Genomic DNA, 16,141 nt, shown 5'->3' with positions numbered 1-16,141 from the left:
TGAGATTCAAATCCAATGGATCTCAACTCGTACAGAGATGATACCACTTGGGGGTCCAACTCAAACCTCAAGGCATTAGGTGGAGAACGGCCAACGGCATATTTAAGACTCATCTAAACTCCCAGATCACCAATATATGGGACGATACCTTTATAATTGTCAACATTTCAATACTCCCCCTAAATAACCGATGTGAGACTATACCTCTTTAATTAACTCCTAATGTCTCAACATTCGTCCGTCTAATTCTAGAAAAGTATCATTCTTTCATGGCCAAATTCACATTTTGGAGAAAAATGGAAGATTCTTTGGAAGATGCTGCCTTTAATTTTGATCTGTTGGTCTGGGTGGTTGTTGGTTAGAAATCAGTCGAAAATATTTTTTTATGGCAAATATTGTTTTGTTGATCAAAATATGCAGTTTTGTATACTCCATGATGATTGATTGGGCATCAGTAGGAAAGAGTTCAACAATGTGGATGACTCATATTTTGGTGATAGTTTTTGAAGTTTAAATACATCAGTAACTGATACAATGTATGCGCTCCATTGCCATGAATCATAGGAGATATAGTTCCACATCGATAAGGTATCGTCCGAATAGTTTGGTTTATGACCTTGGCAAGGACACCCTAAAACCGGAAGGACACCCTAAAACTTAGGCTTTTGGGTTGGATGCATTAAGTGGAACAAGCCCTATGCACCGATCATGATGAGGCCCGTGGCCCAAAATTGTGGAGGAGTTGATGCATTGAATGCGCCCCATGGCCTGAAGAACAAATTTGTCCACATCCACTTCAAAGATCACACCCAATACTGTTACATACAATATTCTGATTTGAATCCCTGTGCAAGGTTAAGGAAGATTGAAGCTGCCCTCCCTATAATGGATGAGATGGAAGTAAGGAATGAACAGAGTTAGTTCTCTGGCTCTGTGGCTGTAGGCTTACCTAAGTTTACCAGGGACTAAGAAATTTTTTGTGAAAACATCTCATGATTCAACCAGTCAACTTAGGAGACTTGGCGAAGTCACAATGTCAACTCAGCTGAGTCGTATGCACCAGAGTCTATCCTGTTAACTTAAATCCTGTGAAGTCACCACAGTCAACTCAGCCAAGCCTCCGAATCGACTCCTGAGTCAGCAAGCTATTGATGAAAGTGCCACCACAAGGTCTTCCCACAAATCATGAGCAAAACATGTAACTGCTTCAAATAAGGTTGCAACCAGTTGAATTCCATGTCAACATTCCCTTTATGCCACCTAGAAGAAAGAAATTGGAAATGGAAGTTGTGAGAATGGATGAAGATGAACCCTCCTGCTGCAGATCATATATCTCAGAATTTCAACATTAGTTACTGAGCCTGGTGGATGACAATATCAATTTCACTTGTCATCCCTGGAGATCAGATTATTTCAAGCTCTCCAGGAATAGAGAGCGTACCACAGATTCACATATGGTGCTGTATGTCTCAAGAATGCAATCCAGACAGTTTCAAATGGTTCTTTATCCTTCAAGATGTTATTAATCTCCTACACTTCCTTGTAAGAACCAAGAAAGTTCATTCTTCAGACTAAGTTCAGTCAAAAGGTTATCCCTCATATGGTTCTAGATCATGCCACATAAATAATGTACCAGACAAATCTAGTGTATGAGTTCTGGAAACATTTAACAAATAAACAAGAAAATTGCAGAGCTTCCACTTTGCAAATGTGTATTCAGGCTGATTAAGCCCAAGGAAGCACTTAATAGATCACTCCTTTAACTGCGACTCCTTAGAGGTGCTTGTTTGTTCATCTATCTTTGGTGGAGAACCGACTGCCTCCAACGTCTTGTAGAACTCCTCAGGAAGTGGACCTGGTCGGTGTAGAGGGACATGCTTAGGTACCGGAGCGTCGTTCTCAATTATCTCACATTCATAACCTTCAGGTACACCCCAAGGTTCCCACTCTGCAACCAGTACATGCACACAATTAGGAAGGAAGTTACTACAGGCATACAAAATAACAAATAGAATGACTGAATGGAGGATAACTCATTCAGAGTAAACTTGAGTTCTTGGGAGACGGAATGTAAGAATTGCTCAATAAAAGGCATAATTTAGTAAATGTAAGAAGGAACTTGTAATGTAGCAATTGATGAGCATTTATAACCAGCAATGCCCACTCCTCCCTCAAGGTGCCAAATCAAAAATAAATAGAAGGTAAGCAACAAAGCCCACCCTGAAACCAAGATGAAAGAGAATGATGGATACCTCCTTTGAACAGCACACTAGCACTGGAAAATGATGCACATCTAGTCGGACCCTACAGAGGAGTCCTTTGGACATTCATATTAGAAAATGAAGTTGACATCACAGGATGCCATAAGTGAAACCATGAAACTTTGCATCACAAACAACCACTTGAAAGGTTAAAAACTCCTGGCTCATAGGGATGTTGTATTACCTATGACCACAACTGATAGTAAATGTGGTCAGGCCGAGACATCAGTGAAACTGACAATACAGAGACTTAGCGTGCTAATTTAACACCATGTATCTACATAGCCAACCTCAATTGTTACTTAACTGATTATACTCGTTGAATCGTAAGACTCAATCTTCCTAACTCATATATTTTGCCCTCAACTAAAACAAGGCTGACCTAACTACATAGAGTCAAGACACATGAATCCTGTTTCTACAATCCACTCAATTACAAGAAGATAATGTGTTTTTCAGTGCTTTGACTCAGTTATTGACCTTTTTCATGTCCTGTTAACACTTGACATATTCAACTTGTACTACATCACTCCTCTCTTCTGCAGTAATTGGTCTTTGTCATACATGATTGAGCCATCTGACTCGGCATTTCCTCATCTTGTCACCTATTGGTGCTACCCCTCAGTTCCCATATATACCGTCGATTCTATTCTACTTTCTACATTTTCCGTATTCATCCATCTCAAATCCACATTCAGCTACATCCAAATTATGTGTTCTCTTAGTCGCCCAATATTTTGCCCAACAAAGCATGGCTGGTCATACAGCAATCCCAAAAATGTATTTTTAATTTTGATGTTATGCATCAAGCACATAGTACCTCAAAGCACCTCCACTTCATCCACCCATCTCTAAATGTATAGGCAATATCCTCTTCAATCTCTCCCTTTTATGGATCAACTGGACCATGAAAAAAATTGGTACTCTGGCTGTCTTGAAAAGAAAAGATTTTTGATGGGCTATTAAGAGAACAATTATTTACATCTGAAAACTTTAGAAATTTGATCATTCCTGGATTTTATTCCCAAGGAATTCAGCTGGAAACCAGGGTATTTGCAAAGATGTCAAAGAGGGATCTTTTCTCTTTGCTCTACCTCAATATTCTGTTGATTACATGCACAACTTTCCGACTTAAGCATGTTATCGTACTCTTATGGAAGAAACCTCCATACTCTTCAAAATACTCAATTTCTCATAAAAGGGATTCAGTTTTACAAGTGTCATGTTAATTATTGTTTGTGGGTTTTTATACCTAGTCAGTTTTCTAAATCCCACTTTCAAACATTCCTAACTCTTTCAAATGCGCCTATAACATATATATCAGAATTACTGTTACACCCATGCCCAAACCCGGTTTAATTTGAACTTGTCATAATAGCTGCTGCTCCAGCGACTGTCAATACCGGTGACATGTGGACTATAGAAGTCGAGGAGTCAGATAGATTAATTGACCCTCCATGTACATGCTCATAGTGTGAGGGTAGTAGAAAGAGATATCTGCAGGGACTTCCAGATGTTTGGTAGTAAGTAACCGAATCGCGTTGCTTTAACCTATAAATGCATGGTAGAATTACACCATTTTACTGTGCAGAAACTCCTACAGGAACACCCTTAAGAGTAGGCAAGAATACTGGAGAAAATCCAGTTCGAACAGGGCAGATATGACCAACCAGTCAATCAACCGATTGATCGACTGATCTACCGGAAGCTTCAACCAGTGGGTCTGAAATCCCCCGAAATGGATAATTGTCTGTATGGCCCTGTGCTTCGTATTTAAACTTTGTGTTAGGCCCCACTACGCGTGTCTCATCACATCTTGAGATCCATCTACAATTTCAAACACCTTACAAGGTCAAGGTGGTGGTGGCCCCGCATGGTCCGACAAGAGAGTTGATGAGTTTTGGTAAAAATTGCATTAATTAGACAAACAGGCCTTAGTGACCTTTGCCTATATAAGGAGATGAGCCTCTTAAGGCTCATAACTCACGAGTCTAGAACCATGAGAGGGAGAGGAAGAAAAAAAGAAAGGAGAAGAAAAAGGAGAAAGGGAGAAGGAGCTTGGATTTGCATAGCCTTGCTGTCCACACTCAACCCAAGGTATTCCTTGTTCTCCATCCCTCCCTTTTTGTTTCTAAAGTTCGTAAGACCTAGGGCAAGGGATTTTTGCTGGGTTTTAGTGCTGAGACTTATAGTCAGCTAGTGTGTGTGCTTCCTTGAGAGTATTGAACTCTCTTGCACACCCTCAACCCAATGACAGATGGTTTCCAAGATGTTAGAATGAATTTTATGAAAACCTAAGTTTTTAGGGTTATGATCACACATTCAATCGTAACTTCCACTATATTTGGTAGAACTTAGGTCCGTTGAGCTCAAACAGAAGGTGGATTAATCCTCCACCCTACAGACCAAAATAACCATAGGGCTGTGGTGGTCAAAGTCAGAACTGAAGAACAGTTCTCGGACTCCCATGGTACTGCCACCGGTCGATCCTCAATCAACCAATGCGATCTACTGGTTGAGAGTCTGTTGAGGACTTGTAGCCACTGGTCAATCGACCAGTGCCATCTACCGGTGGACCCAAATTGTGTTTTTCCCAGATCTTTTTGGACAATCTTTTTAGGGATTCTCAATGCATAAGTTAACACACTGCTACACATGGTTTTAGGTCAAAGACAAACTTCTCGGTGAGGCCTATCGGGTTGTATTCAGGATTTAATTCTGGGTTATATTCGGCAAGTCAACTGACAAGGTGAGTGGGTTGGTCTAATTTCTTTATGGGGTGTTTTCAATTCTATGAATTGTTGCATGATGCATGTGTTCACATGTTTTGAAGTTCATAACTTGAAATGTATATGCTTTAATCTATACTGCTTGACTTGCATGTTGTGTGTGGGAAATGGGATCCAGTGTGGCTGAGGGAAGATTCTGGGACCGTGATTGCCATACTAATGCATGTTATTGTTATTAATTTATTTTTTTTTGCTAAAAGGTCATTCATATTAAGAAAGAAAAGAAAAAGAAAAAGAAATATATAGGCTAAAGTCTAGAAGACACCAGAGACAATACAAGAATGTGGTGGGAAAAAATCCGGAATCACTTCCCCACCTTTGGCATTGCCATCAACAGGGAAAGGGATTCATACTCTACCAAAGAAACAATATTAATAAAATCTAAATCTTGGCCTTTTCTCCGTATCTACCCTAACTTCAGTCTGAACATAGATAGGGAGGGATGGAGGAATGGAGGAGACACCACTTTTTGCGCAACTTTCGCTAGATAATCTGCTATTGGGTTTCCTTCTCTGAAACAATGAGTCAATTTTCACTGAACACCCTGAAGATATGGTTGAAGGCATTGCTGAAGTTGGGAAATGGACCACAATTGCCATTGTGACAAATATTATTCACCATACTTGATTGTATGTATATGTATGACTATGCGAGGACATATATATAACATACAGTTAGGATAATTGACCTTATGCCATGACCCTTGGCAACAAGGGTTACGTGTTGGATAACCCACAATGGTAGGTTTGATAAGATTTTTCAAAATGCTACTTATGCGGTACGATGTGAGTTCAGCCAGAGGTGGACCAAGCCCAGGTGACCGATGGATGATTCTAGGACCATGGCACTAGGACAGGGTTATCGGGGCTTGTTAGGCAACTGACAACGCATTTCAGGATTGACTAATTCCATTTTGCAATTAGGGTTTGTATCGTAGGGTGACCGATGACCGATTCTGAGACCAGGGATACTGCCTATTGTGTTGCATTAACATTATGGACCCATGACTTAGTTTCTCGTTGTTTAGGTTAACAATAAAATAAATCCATGCACCGCATCATGGACAATCTGTGACTGCTTGCATGTTCACAATCCCCCCACTAAGCTTAGTAAAGCTCACACTATGTAATACAGGATTAGATTACAAGAAACTACCCCAGCAGTTTATAACCTCAAACAATACAAATAGAAGCAGGGAACAAAGAAATAAGACCATCAAATAAACCCCCAAGGATACAATACCCATATAGGAGTAAAAACAGCCCAAAACCCAACCCGATAGGAGAGAGAAATACCTTCTATAGAGCTGAAGAGAGAAAGGTGCGGCCAGGTCTGTGGGAGTCCGATTGAGCTGCACTTTTGGGTGTAGATAGTCCCTAGGGAGGGTACAAAAACCCCCAAATTTGAAGGGCTTCTGATGGCTAGTTATGGAGTTATGTGCGTTCTTGATTTTCAGACCTAGGAGAGAGAATGTGAAGAATTCTGCTGGAACAACAACTTGTCTTCTTCAGATAACCTTCAAGAGATGATCGATTGATCTTCTTAGAGTATAGAACCCGTCCTTCAAAGGATCTGTAGATCAGATCTCAAACTTGGGCAGCAATGAGGGTCGATTGGCTTCAAGAACAAGAACTCTTTGGCTGGCTGATTCTGATTTTGTATGCTTTAACAGGTCTGAACTTCTAATAACAATAAACAAAAAATGAAAATAGAAAAAGAAGAATCAATGGAGGGTTGAGAAGGGTGAAAGAGAATAAAGGAATGAGCATCTCACCCCTCAGGTTTTGGGTATCACACCCCTCAAAGGTTTAGGCAATTCACCTCTCAATAACAGTTTTTTTAGCTAAAGAGTAATCACTCAATAATTCATTCATTCATTCAAATCTGCAATTATAAGTACATAGGCTCCTCCATTTATAGAGAACATAATAGCAATTAAACTACTACTAGAAACTAGTTTCCCAATAGGACTAGACACTCCTACTACAACTAAGAGCCAGTTTCCCAATATGATTACACACTCCTACTACAACTAGGAATTCAAAATAAGACTAGGACTAGGACTAGGACTTGACTTTATGACTCCAACATAGAGTAGGACTAACTAACTAATAGTCCATATAAGACTTTACAACCGACCAATGGCCTAATGGGCCTTTATTGAATTAAATAGCAACTAACTAAACTAATGAATTAAATCTCGTTTTTCTACCTTCTACCCATATTGTAGACCCATTAAAGTGGCTCATTTCAAAGAAAACCCATGGGATCAAAGGCCCAACACATATATAACACAACCCAAGGCTTATTTGCAATAAAATAAACCCAAGTGACTTATCTACATCACCATGTTTGTGTTCCTTTTCAGATGATGATGCAGGTATTGTTGCCCCGATAAGCAATGATACTTCTTCCTCCATGGCTGAGTACAATAGAGATTGGTGGACTCTAGAATACGAGGAGCACGACGTGGGTTGTGCTTGCGATGATTGTGCATACAGTGCACCGTGAACGAGGATGCAGTGCTCTCCACCATCATATTTTTGAGATGTTATACTTTTGTGATTTTATTATATATATTTTTTAGATGTTATACTTTTGTGATATTTATTATATATGTTTTGTTGATAGGAGAACGAAAATAAAGTTTATTATTCTAATATTCTATCACGTTATGTTCATCAGCGCAAGAATCAATGTCATATCTTTTATCATTCAGTTGCCTCTGATTATTATGATTCTTGATCATGGACTATGAGTATAAGATATTGCATTTGTGATTCTGGCAGGTTGCATAGGATGGCGGTAAGCATCCTAGTCACATCTCTAGTGGTATAAGGAGTGGGGTGCGAATATTACGGCACTTGGATAAAGCAAAGGGGATCGGTGACAAGTTTTAAATTGATTAAGTTCAAAAAGGATTTCGTAGTGTAGTCCCTAACTCACAGCTAAGAAGAATATGGATAATATAATCAGTAGATAGTCCAAAAGCAGGGACAAGATTCTTCATCTAAAACACATATATTTAAGGAGTTCAAAAGGGAATATTATAACTAAACACAATCCGTTGTAACTAAAAGCTTTAACTAGAATTAAAACCAACTAGTAGTAGATTGAGGGGAAAAAAATCTGAGTTAAAGGTTCAGAAGAAACTATGAACAAGTCACTTTTTTTGAAATGTGAGTGCGTGTATATATACATATGGGAGAGGGTCTAAACACTACCAATTTAATGGAATTTTATACACAAGCACCTAATTAAATGTCGGATCTCCCTCTTTGCATCCCAGTCGTTCAACCCATTCTCTCTCTCTCTCTCTCTCTCTCTCTCTCTCTCTCTCTCTCTCTCTCTCTCTCTCTCTCTCTCCACTTAGCGCTCAACCCACCAGTGCTGCTAGCATCAAGATGGCTTTGTCATTGCCATTTCCTTGTTTAAGAGATGAGTTGCAGTGGATTGACAACGAGATTGCTCCCTCCCCTGTGGCTCCTCCTCCCCCATCCCCCTCCCTGCCTTGCCTTCTGCTCCCCTCCCCTACAACTCCCCCTTCCCTCACCACCTCCTTCCTACCCTCTCTCTCTCTCTTCCCCTCCCCGCCTCTGTACCCCCTCCCCCTCCCCCCTCTCTTACAACTCCACCATTCCCCACCCTTTCTCTCCCCATCCCCACCTTTATATCCCTCTCCCCCTCCCCTTGCCTCTTCGTCACCATTGTCATCACCAAGTGTGATTCCCAACACATGTGCGAGATCTATTGTTCCTCAACAAGAATACTGAACATTAATCTGAGCAATCTAAATCGACCTCGAGGATCTGTACAACAAAAAATCTCTTAATAGAAAATAATTCAACATTTCTTATTTGATGCCATTTCCTTAACTAGGTGGCGTTGAAGCTATATCAGTTTTCTTTTTTTCTTTTGGAGAAAACCAGTGTTGGATTGGCCGAAGTGTCCCTTTGCAGTTTCATGCCCACCTGAGTCTAGTTTGGTCAAGATTGTGTATAATTATTTGATCCTTGACACATGTGCGAGATCTATTGTTCCTCAACAAGACGACTGAACATTAATCCGAGCAATCTAAACTCTAAATCGACCTCGAGGATCTCTACAACATAAAGTCTCTTAAAAAATAATTCAACATTTCTTATTTGATGCCATTTGCTTAACCGGGTGGCGTTGAAGCTGTATTAGTTTTCTTGATTTCTTTTGGAAAAAACCTGTGTTGAATTGGACTGAAGTGTCCCTTTGTAGTTTCATGCTCACCTTAATCTAGTTTGGTCAAGATTGTGTATGATTATTTGATCCCTGACATTGCTAAAACAAAAGCCAATACAACGATTGGAGAAGGGTAATCAAGGGTAACTGGTGTGTTCTAGAGAATTAGAGAAACTGGCTGAGGGGGAGGGGGAGGAGGGGCATGGATAGGGGCAAGTACAAGACAGCACAGGCAATGGGGAGTGAGGCAGTGGGGGTGGGGATTTGTAGGGAGTTGGCGCATGGATTGGGAAGGGGAAGTTCCAGGGGTGGGATGGCTCAAGGAAGGAAGGAGTTGTCAAGGGGCTACAAGGTGTGCGTGCAAGGGGAGGAGAGAGGACAGAGTTTCTCTGTTTTGGATCATTGTTGTCATTTTCATTAGTGGGCATGGAGTGTTAATATTTTAGGTAGGGGATAGCAAGGTGGAGGAGATTAGTGGGTAGAGGAGAGAAGTGGTAGGGGGAGAGAGAGGGGGGGATGCGGGAGGGAGATGATAGATGAAAGACACTAAGAGAGAGAGAGAGAGAGAGAGAGAGAGAGAGAGAGAGAGAGAGTGGAGGCGGTGGAAAGAATAGATTGCAACAATAGATAGTTGAACGACTGAGAAAGGTGTAGAGAGGGAACTCCAACAGTCAATAAGATACTAGTGAGTAAAATTCCATTACAACCTACTAGTGTGTACATTTTTCATATGCAACAACAGAACCTTATACCAACTTAATGGGGTCGGCTACATGGAGATTCCAAGCAAGGATGAGCGCAAGGATCTATGTAAAAAGATTGACGGGTTATGGCTAATTATAATAAGTGCCGGCTGTCAACCTGACGAACCACTACAAATCAACCACATGCTTATAACGATAGACTATAATAAGGCACCAACTGCCTACTTGACGTACCATATAGATCGGTCAAGCCAAAGCGTCCTATATGCATTATGTCCACCACCAAGACAATCCATCATCCAACCTATTATGAAAAGAGGAATGCGATAACGAATTCTTGACAGCCCCACCAAGACATTTTCCCTATATATATTTTCCCCCTATACTATATATATATATATATACACGTACATACATAAGTTGACGCATGAAAGCTGAGTTGGAACTTGCATGTCCAAAAATGTCAACATGTTCCTTAGGATATCCTCAAGCCATGAGCAATTTTCAGCCCTATATCCTTCAAGTGACGTGGCAAGAAATACATTTCCTCCAACCTTTTTAATGCAACCCCAGTTCACAAAACGTCGAGTTCGAGTCACCATGGGCCCAATAAAATGGTGAAATCCTTTAAATAGAAGAATAAGTGGCACTTCTGTAAATAAATGTAAATTCTTAAGAACAAGTGAAGAAAAAATAGATTTAGGGACTTAACTGGAATTAAATATTGAAGAGGAGGTTGTTCTGACATGGTTCGAGAACTCGACCGAAACATGCGAATCAAATGTTTCGCAGGTATCGACCCAGGTCAAAATGAAACCTTAGGGGATTTTAAAAAATACCTATTTCGACCTGGTTTCGACATGTTTCAACCAGGTTTCCCATGTTTCGACCGAAACATGGGAAATTTCGACCTTCTCTTGTGCATTTTGTCTCCCAAGTGTGGCAAACTTGGGGAAACAGTGGAGATTTCCATTTTTTGGCACTTATTTATGCCAAATATAACAGTAGAGATATTCATTTTTTGGCACTTATTTATGCCAAATATCAATTAAATAAAATTTTTTTATATTTACTTAAGATATTATTCTTAAATAAGGAAATACCCCCTATTTGAATCCAATAAAAATAGTTTAAAAATCAAATTCCTAAAGAATAAAAGTCAACCTCCAGTCCAAGAACAAAAATTGGATTTTGGCTATAGGGGCAATTTTCAACTTTTAAATGCTGGGGTTTTTCTCAATTATGAAAATTTTATAAATCCTATAATGTTAAAACATTGTTAAAAACCAAAAGTCTGGTAAAATAATATTTTGTTTTGATATCCCTAAAATTATTTTCATTTAGGCGATTTTAACAGCATTCGCGCACTTTAAAATAAGTTTGACCGGAACATAACTATGTCATTACAACTCAGATTTAAGTAAACTTAGACTTGTTGGAAAGTTGGTTTTATGTTATACTTAATACAAAAGTCTCATTTAAAAAAAAAAATCATTTGACTAGTCAAACTTATTATAGAACAAGAGCATTTCTCTAAATGTTGATTCTTTATAACTTAATGTGACTTAATGTTGATTTTTTATGATTTGATGTGGCTAAATGTTGATTTTAATAATTTGATGCGGCTTAATGTTGATTTTTTATGATTTAACGTATATATAGCTTACTAAATAATGTTAAAAAAGATAACATGCGTGCCTTGAGGGTAGTAAGTCACTATTTGGATGGAACCGCCTAGACACTCTACTTGGAATTGAGTCACTACTTTCGAGTGTTGAATAATTGAGTCACTACTGTTCAGTGTTGATAGATAACTGTCGATGATGCAATATTTTTATCTATTTTGGATCATTTGGATTATGTCTTATGTTTTGATGTAAATTGTAGACTATATATAGTCATTATGCAGTAAAGTTTCAAAATTTAAGCTAACAAGTCAGCGTAATGATTATCAAACCTTTGGTTCACCACACAAGTAAGACTTTGTGTTTTTTTTATGAAACTAATGATGTGAATGTGTTACAAATGTTTAAAATAGGTTGTACACAAAAAATCAGGCAAAAAAAACATTGTTTGGGGATCAAAGCCTAAGTTTCCACCATACCAGGAAAAATTCCCCGGTATCCTCTAAATTTCCCAGGTTTTCACCGTAATTTCTGTCTCCCCAGAGATTGAAACCCGATACCATGAACCTTGGTTTCTGAAAATTAAAATAAGTATGGGAAATGAATTAAACAAACGTGAAAATATAAGGAATTGTGTAAACAACATAAAATAAGTCTTTAACAGCGATAAGAAGAAGAGATCTTCTTCCTCACTATATGAACAGTACTGATGGAAGAGGAAGAGGAAGAGGAAGAGTTTGCGATGGCAACAGCAACCCAAGCTTCAAATCAATAGCAGATTTGGGTTTAATATCTCAACTTCCAACCCTCTCAAATATGCCCGAAATCAGACCAAGCAATCATCCGTAAAATTAATAAAAAAATCCTGCAACCAGTCCAAGCAGAAGGTAAGGAACCATAGATGGTTTCAATTTGGAACTCTCTTTATTCCAGCAAGCTTTCAAACTGAAATTTTGCAGGCAGCATCATCCTAAGGGTTAGTTCCAGAATCAAGAATTTAAGGCCAAAAGAAGAGGATCTAAGAGAGCTTGTCAATTGTATATGGGCTGCAATTATCACCCAAAACAAAGTAACAGTAAAGAACGGAAATAGTAGAAGAAGGAAGAACATAAAAGGAAAGATGAACAGAAAAGGAGAAAAAAAAAGAAAGGAGGTGAGAAGTTTACCCGATCAAGAGGAATCAGAGGAGAGAGAACCACAGTCGCCGACCGCTCAGGCGAACAACACACACAACCACTCACCACCATGAGGGAGAAATTCCTCTTTTAAAATCAATATTCATTCTGCTCCATCATTGGGAAGCTTACATATAAATAAAAAGAGCAAAGAAAAGTGCCACCTAATCCAATCCTAAAACAGAAACTGAAATCAACTAAAACTGGGAAACTATCCTACATTATCTAACTTCCAAAATAAAACAAAATAAAATGAAATAAAAGATTACGATATTAAGCCCTACGACCCTATTGGACTAGGAACCTGGTTTGATTTTGGTTCGTCTTGGTCTGAGTTTCCAGATTGGGTCATGTCAGTCCAGCCACACACATGCAAGTCCATCACTTTTATTCAAGAATACTAATATTATTCATAAAAAATAAAAATCACTATTAATGGAGTGCCAGGGGTTATATGTTGAAACAAAATTGATTCCTGTGGCCAATCCATAAAATGTCTCACTATTCATGTGGCTTAGAACTGTAATGGTATTGCTTCAAAGCCTGTCACAATCATTTAAGCCCACAGCATTATAACATTATAAACCATTAGCTAAAAAATAAATGGGGACTGTCTAGGGGGCAGATCTAGGAATTCCAAGTCCCATTGTCAGACCATCAAGGCCCATAGAAGAAGGATTTGGCATAAAGAAACTTGTGAAAACCCCCCACTGCTTTTCACCTTTGCTAGGGTTCTTTGGAACTATCCACTATTCTGCTTTGTTCAGGCAAAGACCAGTTGCGACCCAGGTTTTTATTATATATAATAGAAGCAAGGTGGCCCCCTTTCGGGATCTTAAGGGCGAGCAGGGGGTCCTAGGCTTACCATTATATCATTTCATTCTATTGATGGGTTCTAGCTCCAAAGAACATATACAAGGAGCTTACATTCGTCTCGTTGATCAAACAATCAGGCTTCTAGTAAATTCCTAGGGATAAGGGAAGATGAAGGACGGGAGGCCCAAACCCTGGTACCTGGGACCCTACAAAAGCCTGTAGGCTCCGTTTGTATGCAAAGGAAATAAAGGAATGGAAAGTGAAACAAATCAATACAAAAGTGGAAATTTTTGTAATCATCACCTCACATGATGGTATAACTAACTCCAAAACATACCAATTTTGGTTATTAAATTCACTTTACATTATGATCAAATTCCTTGGATTTAAAAAGTAAAATAAAATTTACATCCAAACAACATATTTACTAAATATAGTAAAGGAAGCCACAAGGGTATTTCCTTACTCCCTCTCCTGTCTCTTAACATTTGTGCCTACGTATCAGTCTTGTAATAATAATAAGATCACACACACACACACACACACACACACACACTCTCAAAAAGAAGAAGAATAAGAAGAAGGTGTCCAATTCTCTTATCACGGTACACATGACTAGTTAGAAGACACCCAAATCCAAGAAACTGCAAATAGAACTACATCAATTCCGTTAAAGAACATAGCATAATGAATTCATCAACAACAAACAAATGAATTCATCTGCAACAAACAACAGCAAACAATGATATCATTCAATGAACATATCAACATTTGTAGACTTTATTAACTCCCATGTAATGTCACACATTGGGGACCTAGTTGTGGCTGATCAAGTATTTCAATGCTGGACGATTGTGATGATTCACTGATCACTTTGATCTCCTTAACCCAACAAAAGCACAATCACAACTACTCAACTTAAATGTGCAGATTGTACAAAGCCTTATCCTTGATGCAACACTTAAGAAGTGCCTTCACTGATTTGCAAAATTTCCCGACTTCTTAGCTTTAGACATAATCAGCATCCATTAACAGCAACATGAATTGAACCACACTAGCAAATTTATGGAAGAATTTTGCCTGTTGACAGGAATACGAAACAAAGATTTTGAAATGATGAACAATGACAGCATGACCCCCATCCCACCGGACAATGCCCAACACACTAACTTATGTACCCTAAGAGAGGAAGATCCAAAATCCATCCATGTTCCCAAATAAGTGTTATATTATTAAGGATATGAGCCAATATACCAAAATCAACAACAGATTCTCTTTCAAAACCAACCATGTAACATAGCTCCTCGTGCAATTAAAAAATTACCACCAGAAAATCCAATAGGTGGCATGTTGAAACAGTTAAGGTATGGAAGAACGGCTGAACGAAATTCAAGGAGGTTGAATACTCCTCAAAACTCAACAGGCCATAGTAGCGAACTGTTCCCACACACACACACACACACCAATTAGACGAATTCAACCAATTCAATTCCACATACCAATTAGACGCCATAAAGTACTTTTATCATAGCAAGTGATTAGCCAGCAATATGAGCCACAGGTTACTATTCTAGAACAGGACCTCGAGCGTGAATCTATCTAGGGGAAAACCCAATCAAAATTTCAATGCTGTTCTTTGTCGTTGTTATTGTTATTGTTTCTGGTGTATCTATTCCAAATCAAATAATTTGAATTAAGAAGATTAATAATGTTAAGAAGAAGAAGAGGAAGGGGATAAAACGGACCGATCATCTTGTCGATGAGTTTGAGCTCATCCTGGGCTTCTTCGATAAGCTCTTCGACCTGACCACAGCCGATGCGCTTCTCGATCTGCTCCCAATCCTCTTCTTCCTGGCATACCTTGAGACGATGCCTCGTGAAGCTCTCGACAGCTTTTCTGTAACCCTCGTCCTCTGGGACAGCTTGGATCTCTTTCAAGGTCTTCGAGTAGAGTGACACCAACACTTCTCTTGCATTCGGCACCACATCCAGACCCACGATCCCCGTCGTCTCCTTCACCTTCGCCAACAATGGCCCAGCGAACCTCTTAAGGAACATCTTCTCCTTCTCCCTCTCCCTCTCCCTCTCCCTCTCCACAGAGAACACTGTGTGTGATCTTCAGGTGGTTTTTCGCAACACCCCAATGCCTGCGCTACTGGTTTTGAGATGCCATTTGGATCACCGTTTAATGGGCCCTGATGAGTGGTGACCGGCCCATCATATCCGCCTGGGCTTTTAGAATTAGGTTTAGGCTAAACCCAACCCGGTTTGATGACTTTGGTCCCTTTTGGTTAAGCAACAATTCCACCCCCTCCCCCTTCCCTATAGCAGTCTTTTGTGAGGATAATTTTATAAGGCCAAGTTTCGGTGAAGGGAGAATCCTTGCCCATGGCCAAGAATACTATCTAGTGATCAAGGGGAGTATATTTCGGAATTCATCAATGGGGAATAAGAGTTTGTTAACGGAACAAGACTCACTTTTATGATCACATCACTAGTGTGCAAAGGATTCTTCCCACTTGGTGGCAAAAGTTTTTCATTTTGTAACGAATAATGTTT

The 16,141-nt window shown here is 39.3% G+C and overlaps 1 protein-coding gene across 1 annotated transcript; it reads right to left on the bottom strand.

The window, feature by feature from the left end:
* Positions 1-1,489: 1,489 nt before the first annotated feature.
* Positions 1,490-15,734, bottom strand: LOC122060496 (probable NADH dehydrogenase [ubiquinone] 1 alpha subcomplex subunit 5, mitochondrial). Its single transcript, XM_042623593.1, has 2 exons — positions 15,328-15,734; positions 1,490-1,948 (listed from the first exon to the last, which is right to left on the bottom strand). The coding sequence occupies exons 1-2, from the start codon at positions 15,638-15,640 to the stop codon at positions 1,752-1,754; spliced, it is 510 nt and encodes a 169-aa protein (XP_042479527.1). The 5' UTR covers positions 15,641-15,734; the 3' UTR covers positions 1,490-1,751.
* Positions 15,735-16,141: the final 407 nt, after the last annotated feature.

Source organism: Macadamia integrifolia, chromosome 14 (assembly GCF_013358625.1).
Source record: "Macadamia integrifolia cultivar HAES 741 chromosome 14, SCU_Mint_v3, whole genome shotgun sequence".
NCBI classification, from domain to species: domain Eukaryota; kingdom Viridiplantae; phylum Streptophyta; class Magnoliopsida; order Proteales; family Proteaceae; genus Macadamia; species Macadamia integrifolia.
This window is presented reverse-complemented; position numbering and strand designations above follow the sequence as displayed.

Excerpts from the sequence above, each read along its gene's own strand:
- LOC122060496 (XM_042623593.1), bottom strand. The coding sequence starts at position 15,640 with ATGTTCCTTAAGAGGTTCGCTGGGCCATTGTTGGCGAAGGTGAAGGAG. Across the intron at positions 1,949-15,327 it reads ACTCATCGACAAGATGATCG|AGTGGGAACCTTGGGGTGTA; the intron begins GTCCGTTTTATC and ends TACTGGTTGCAG.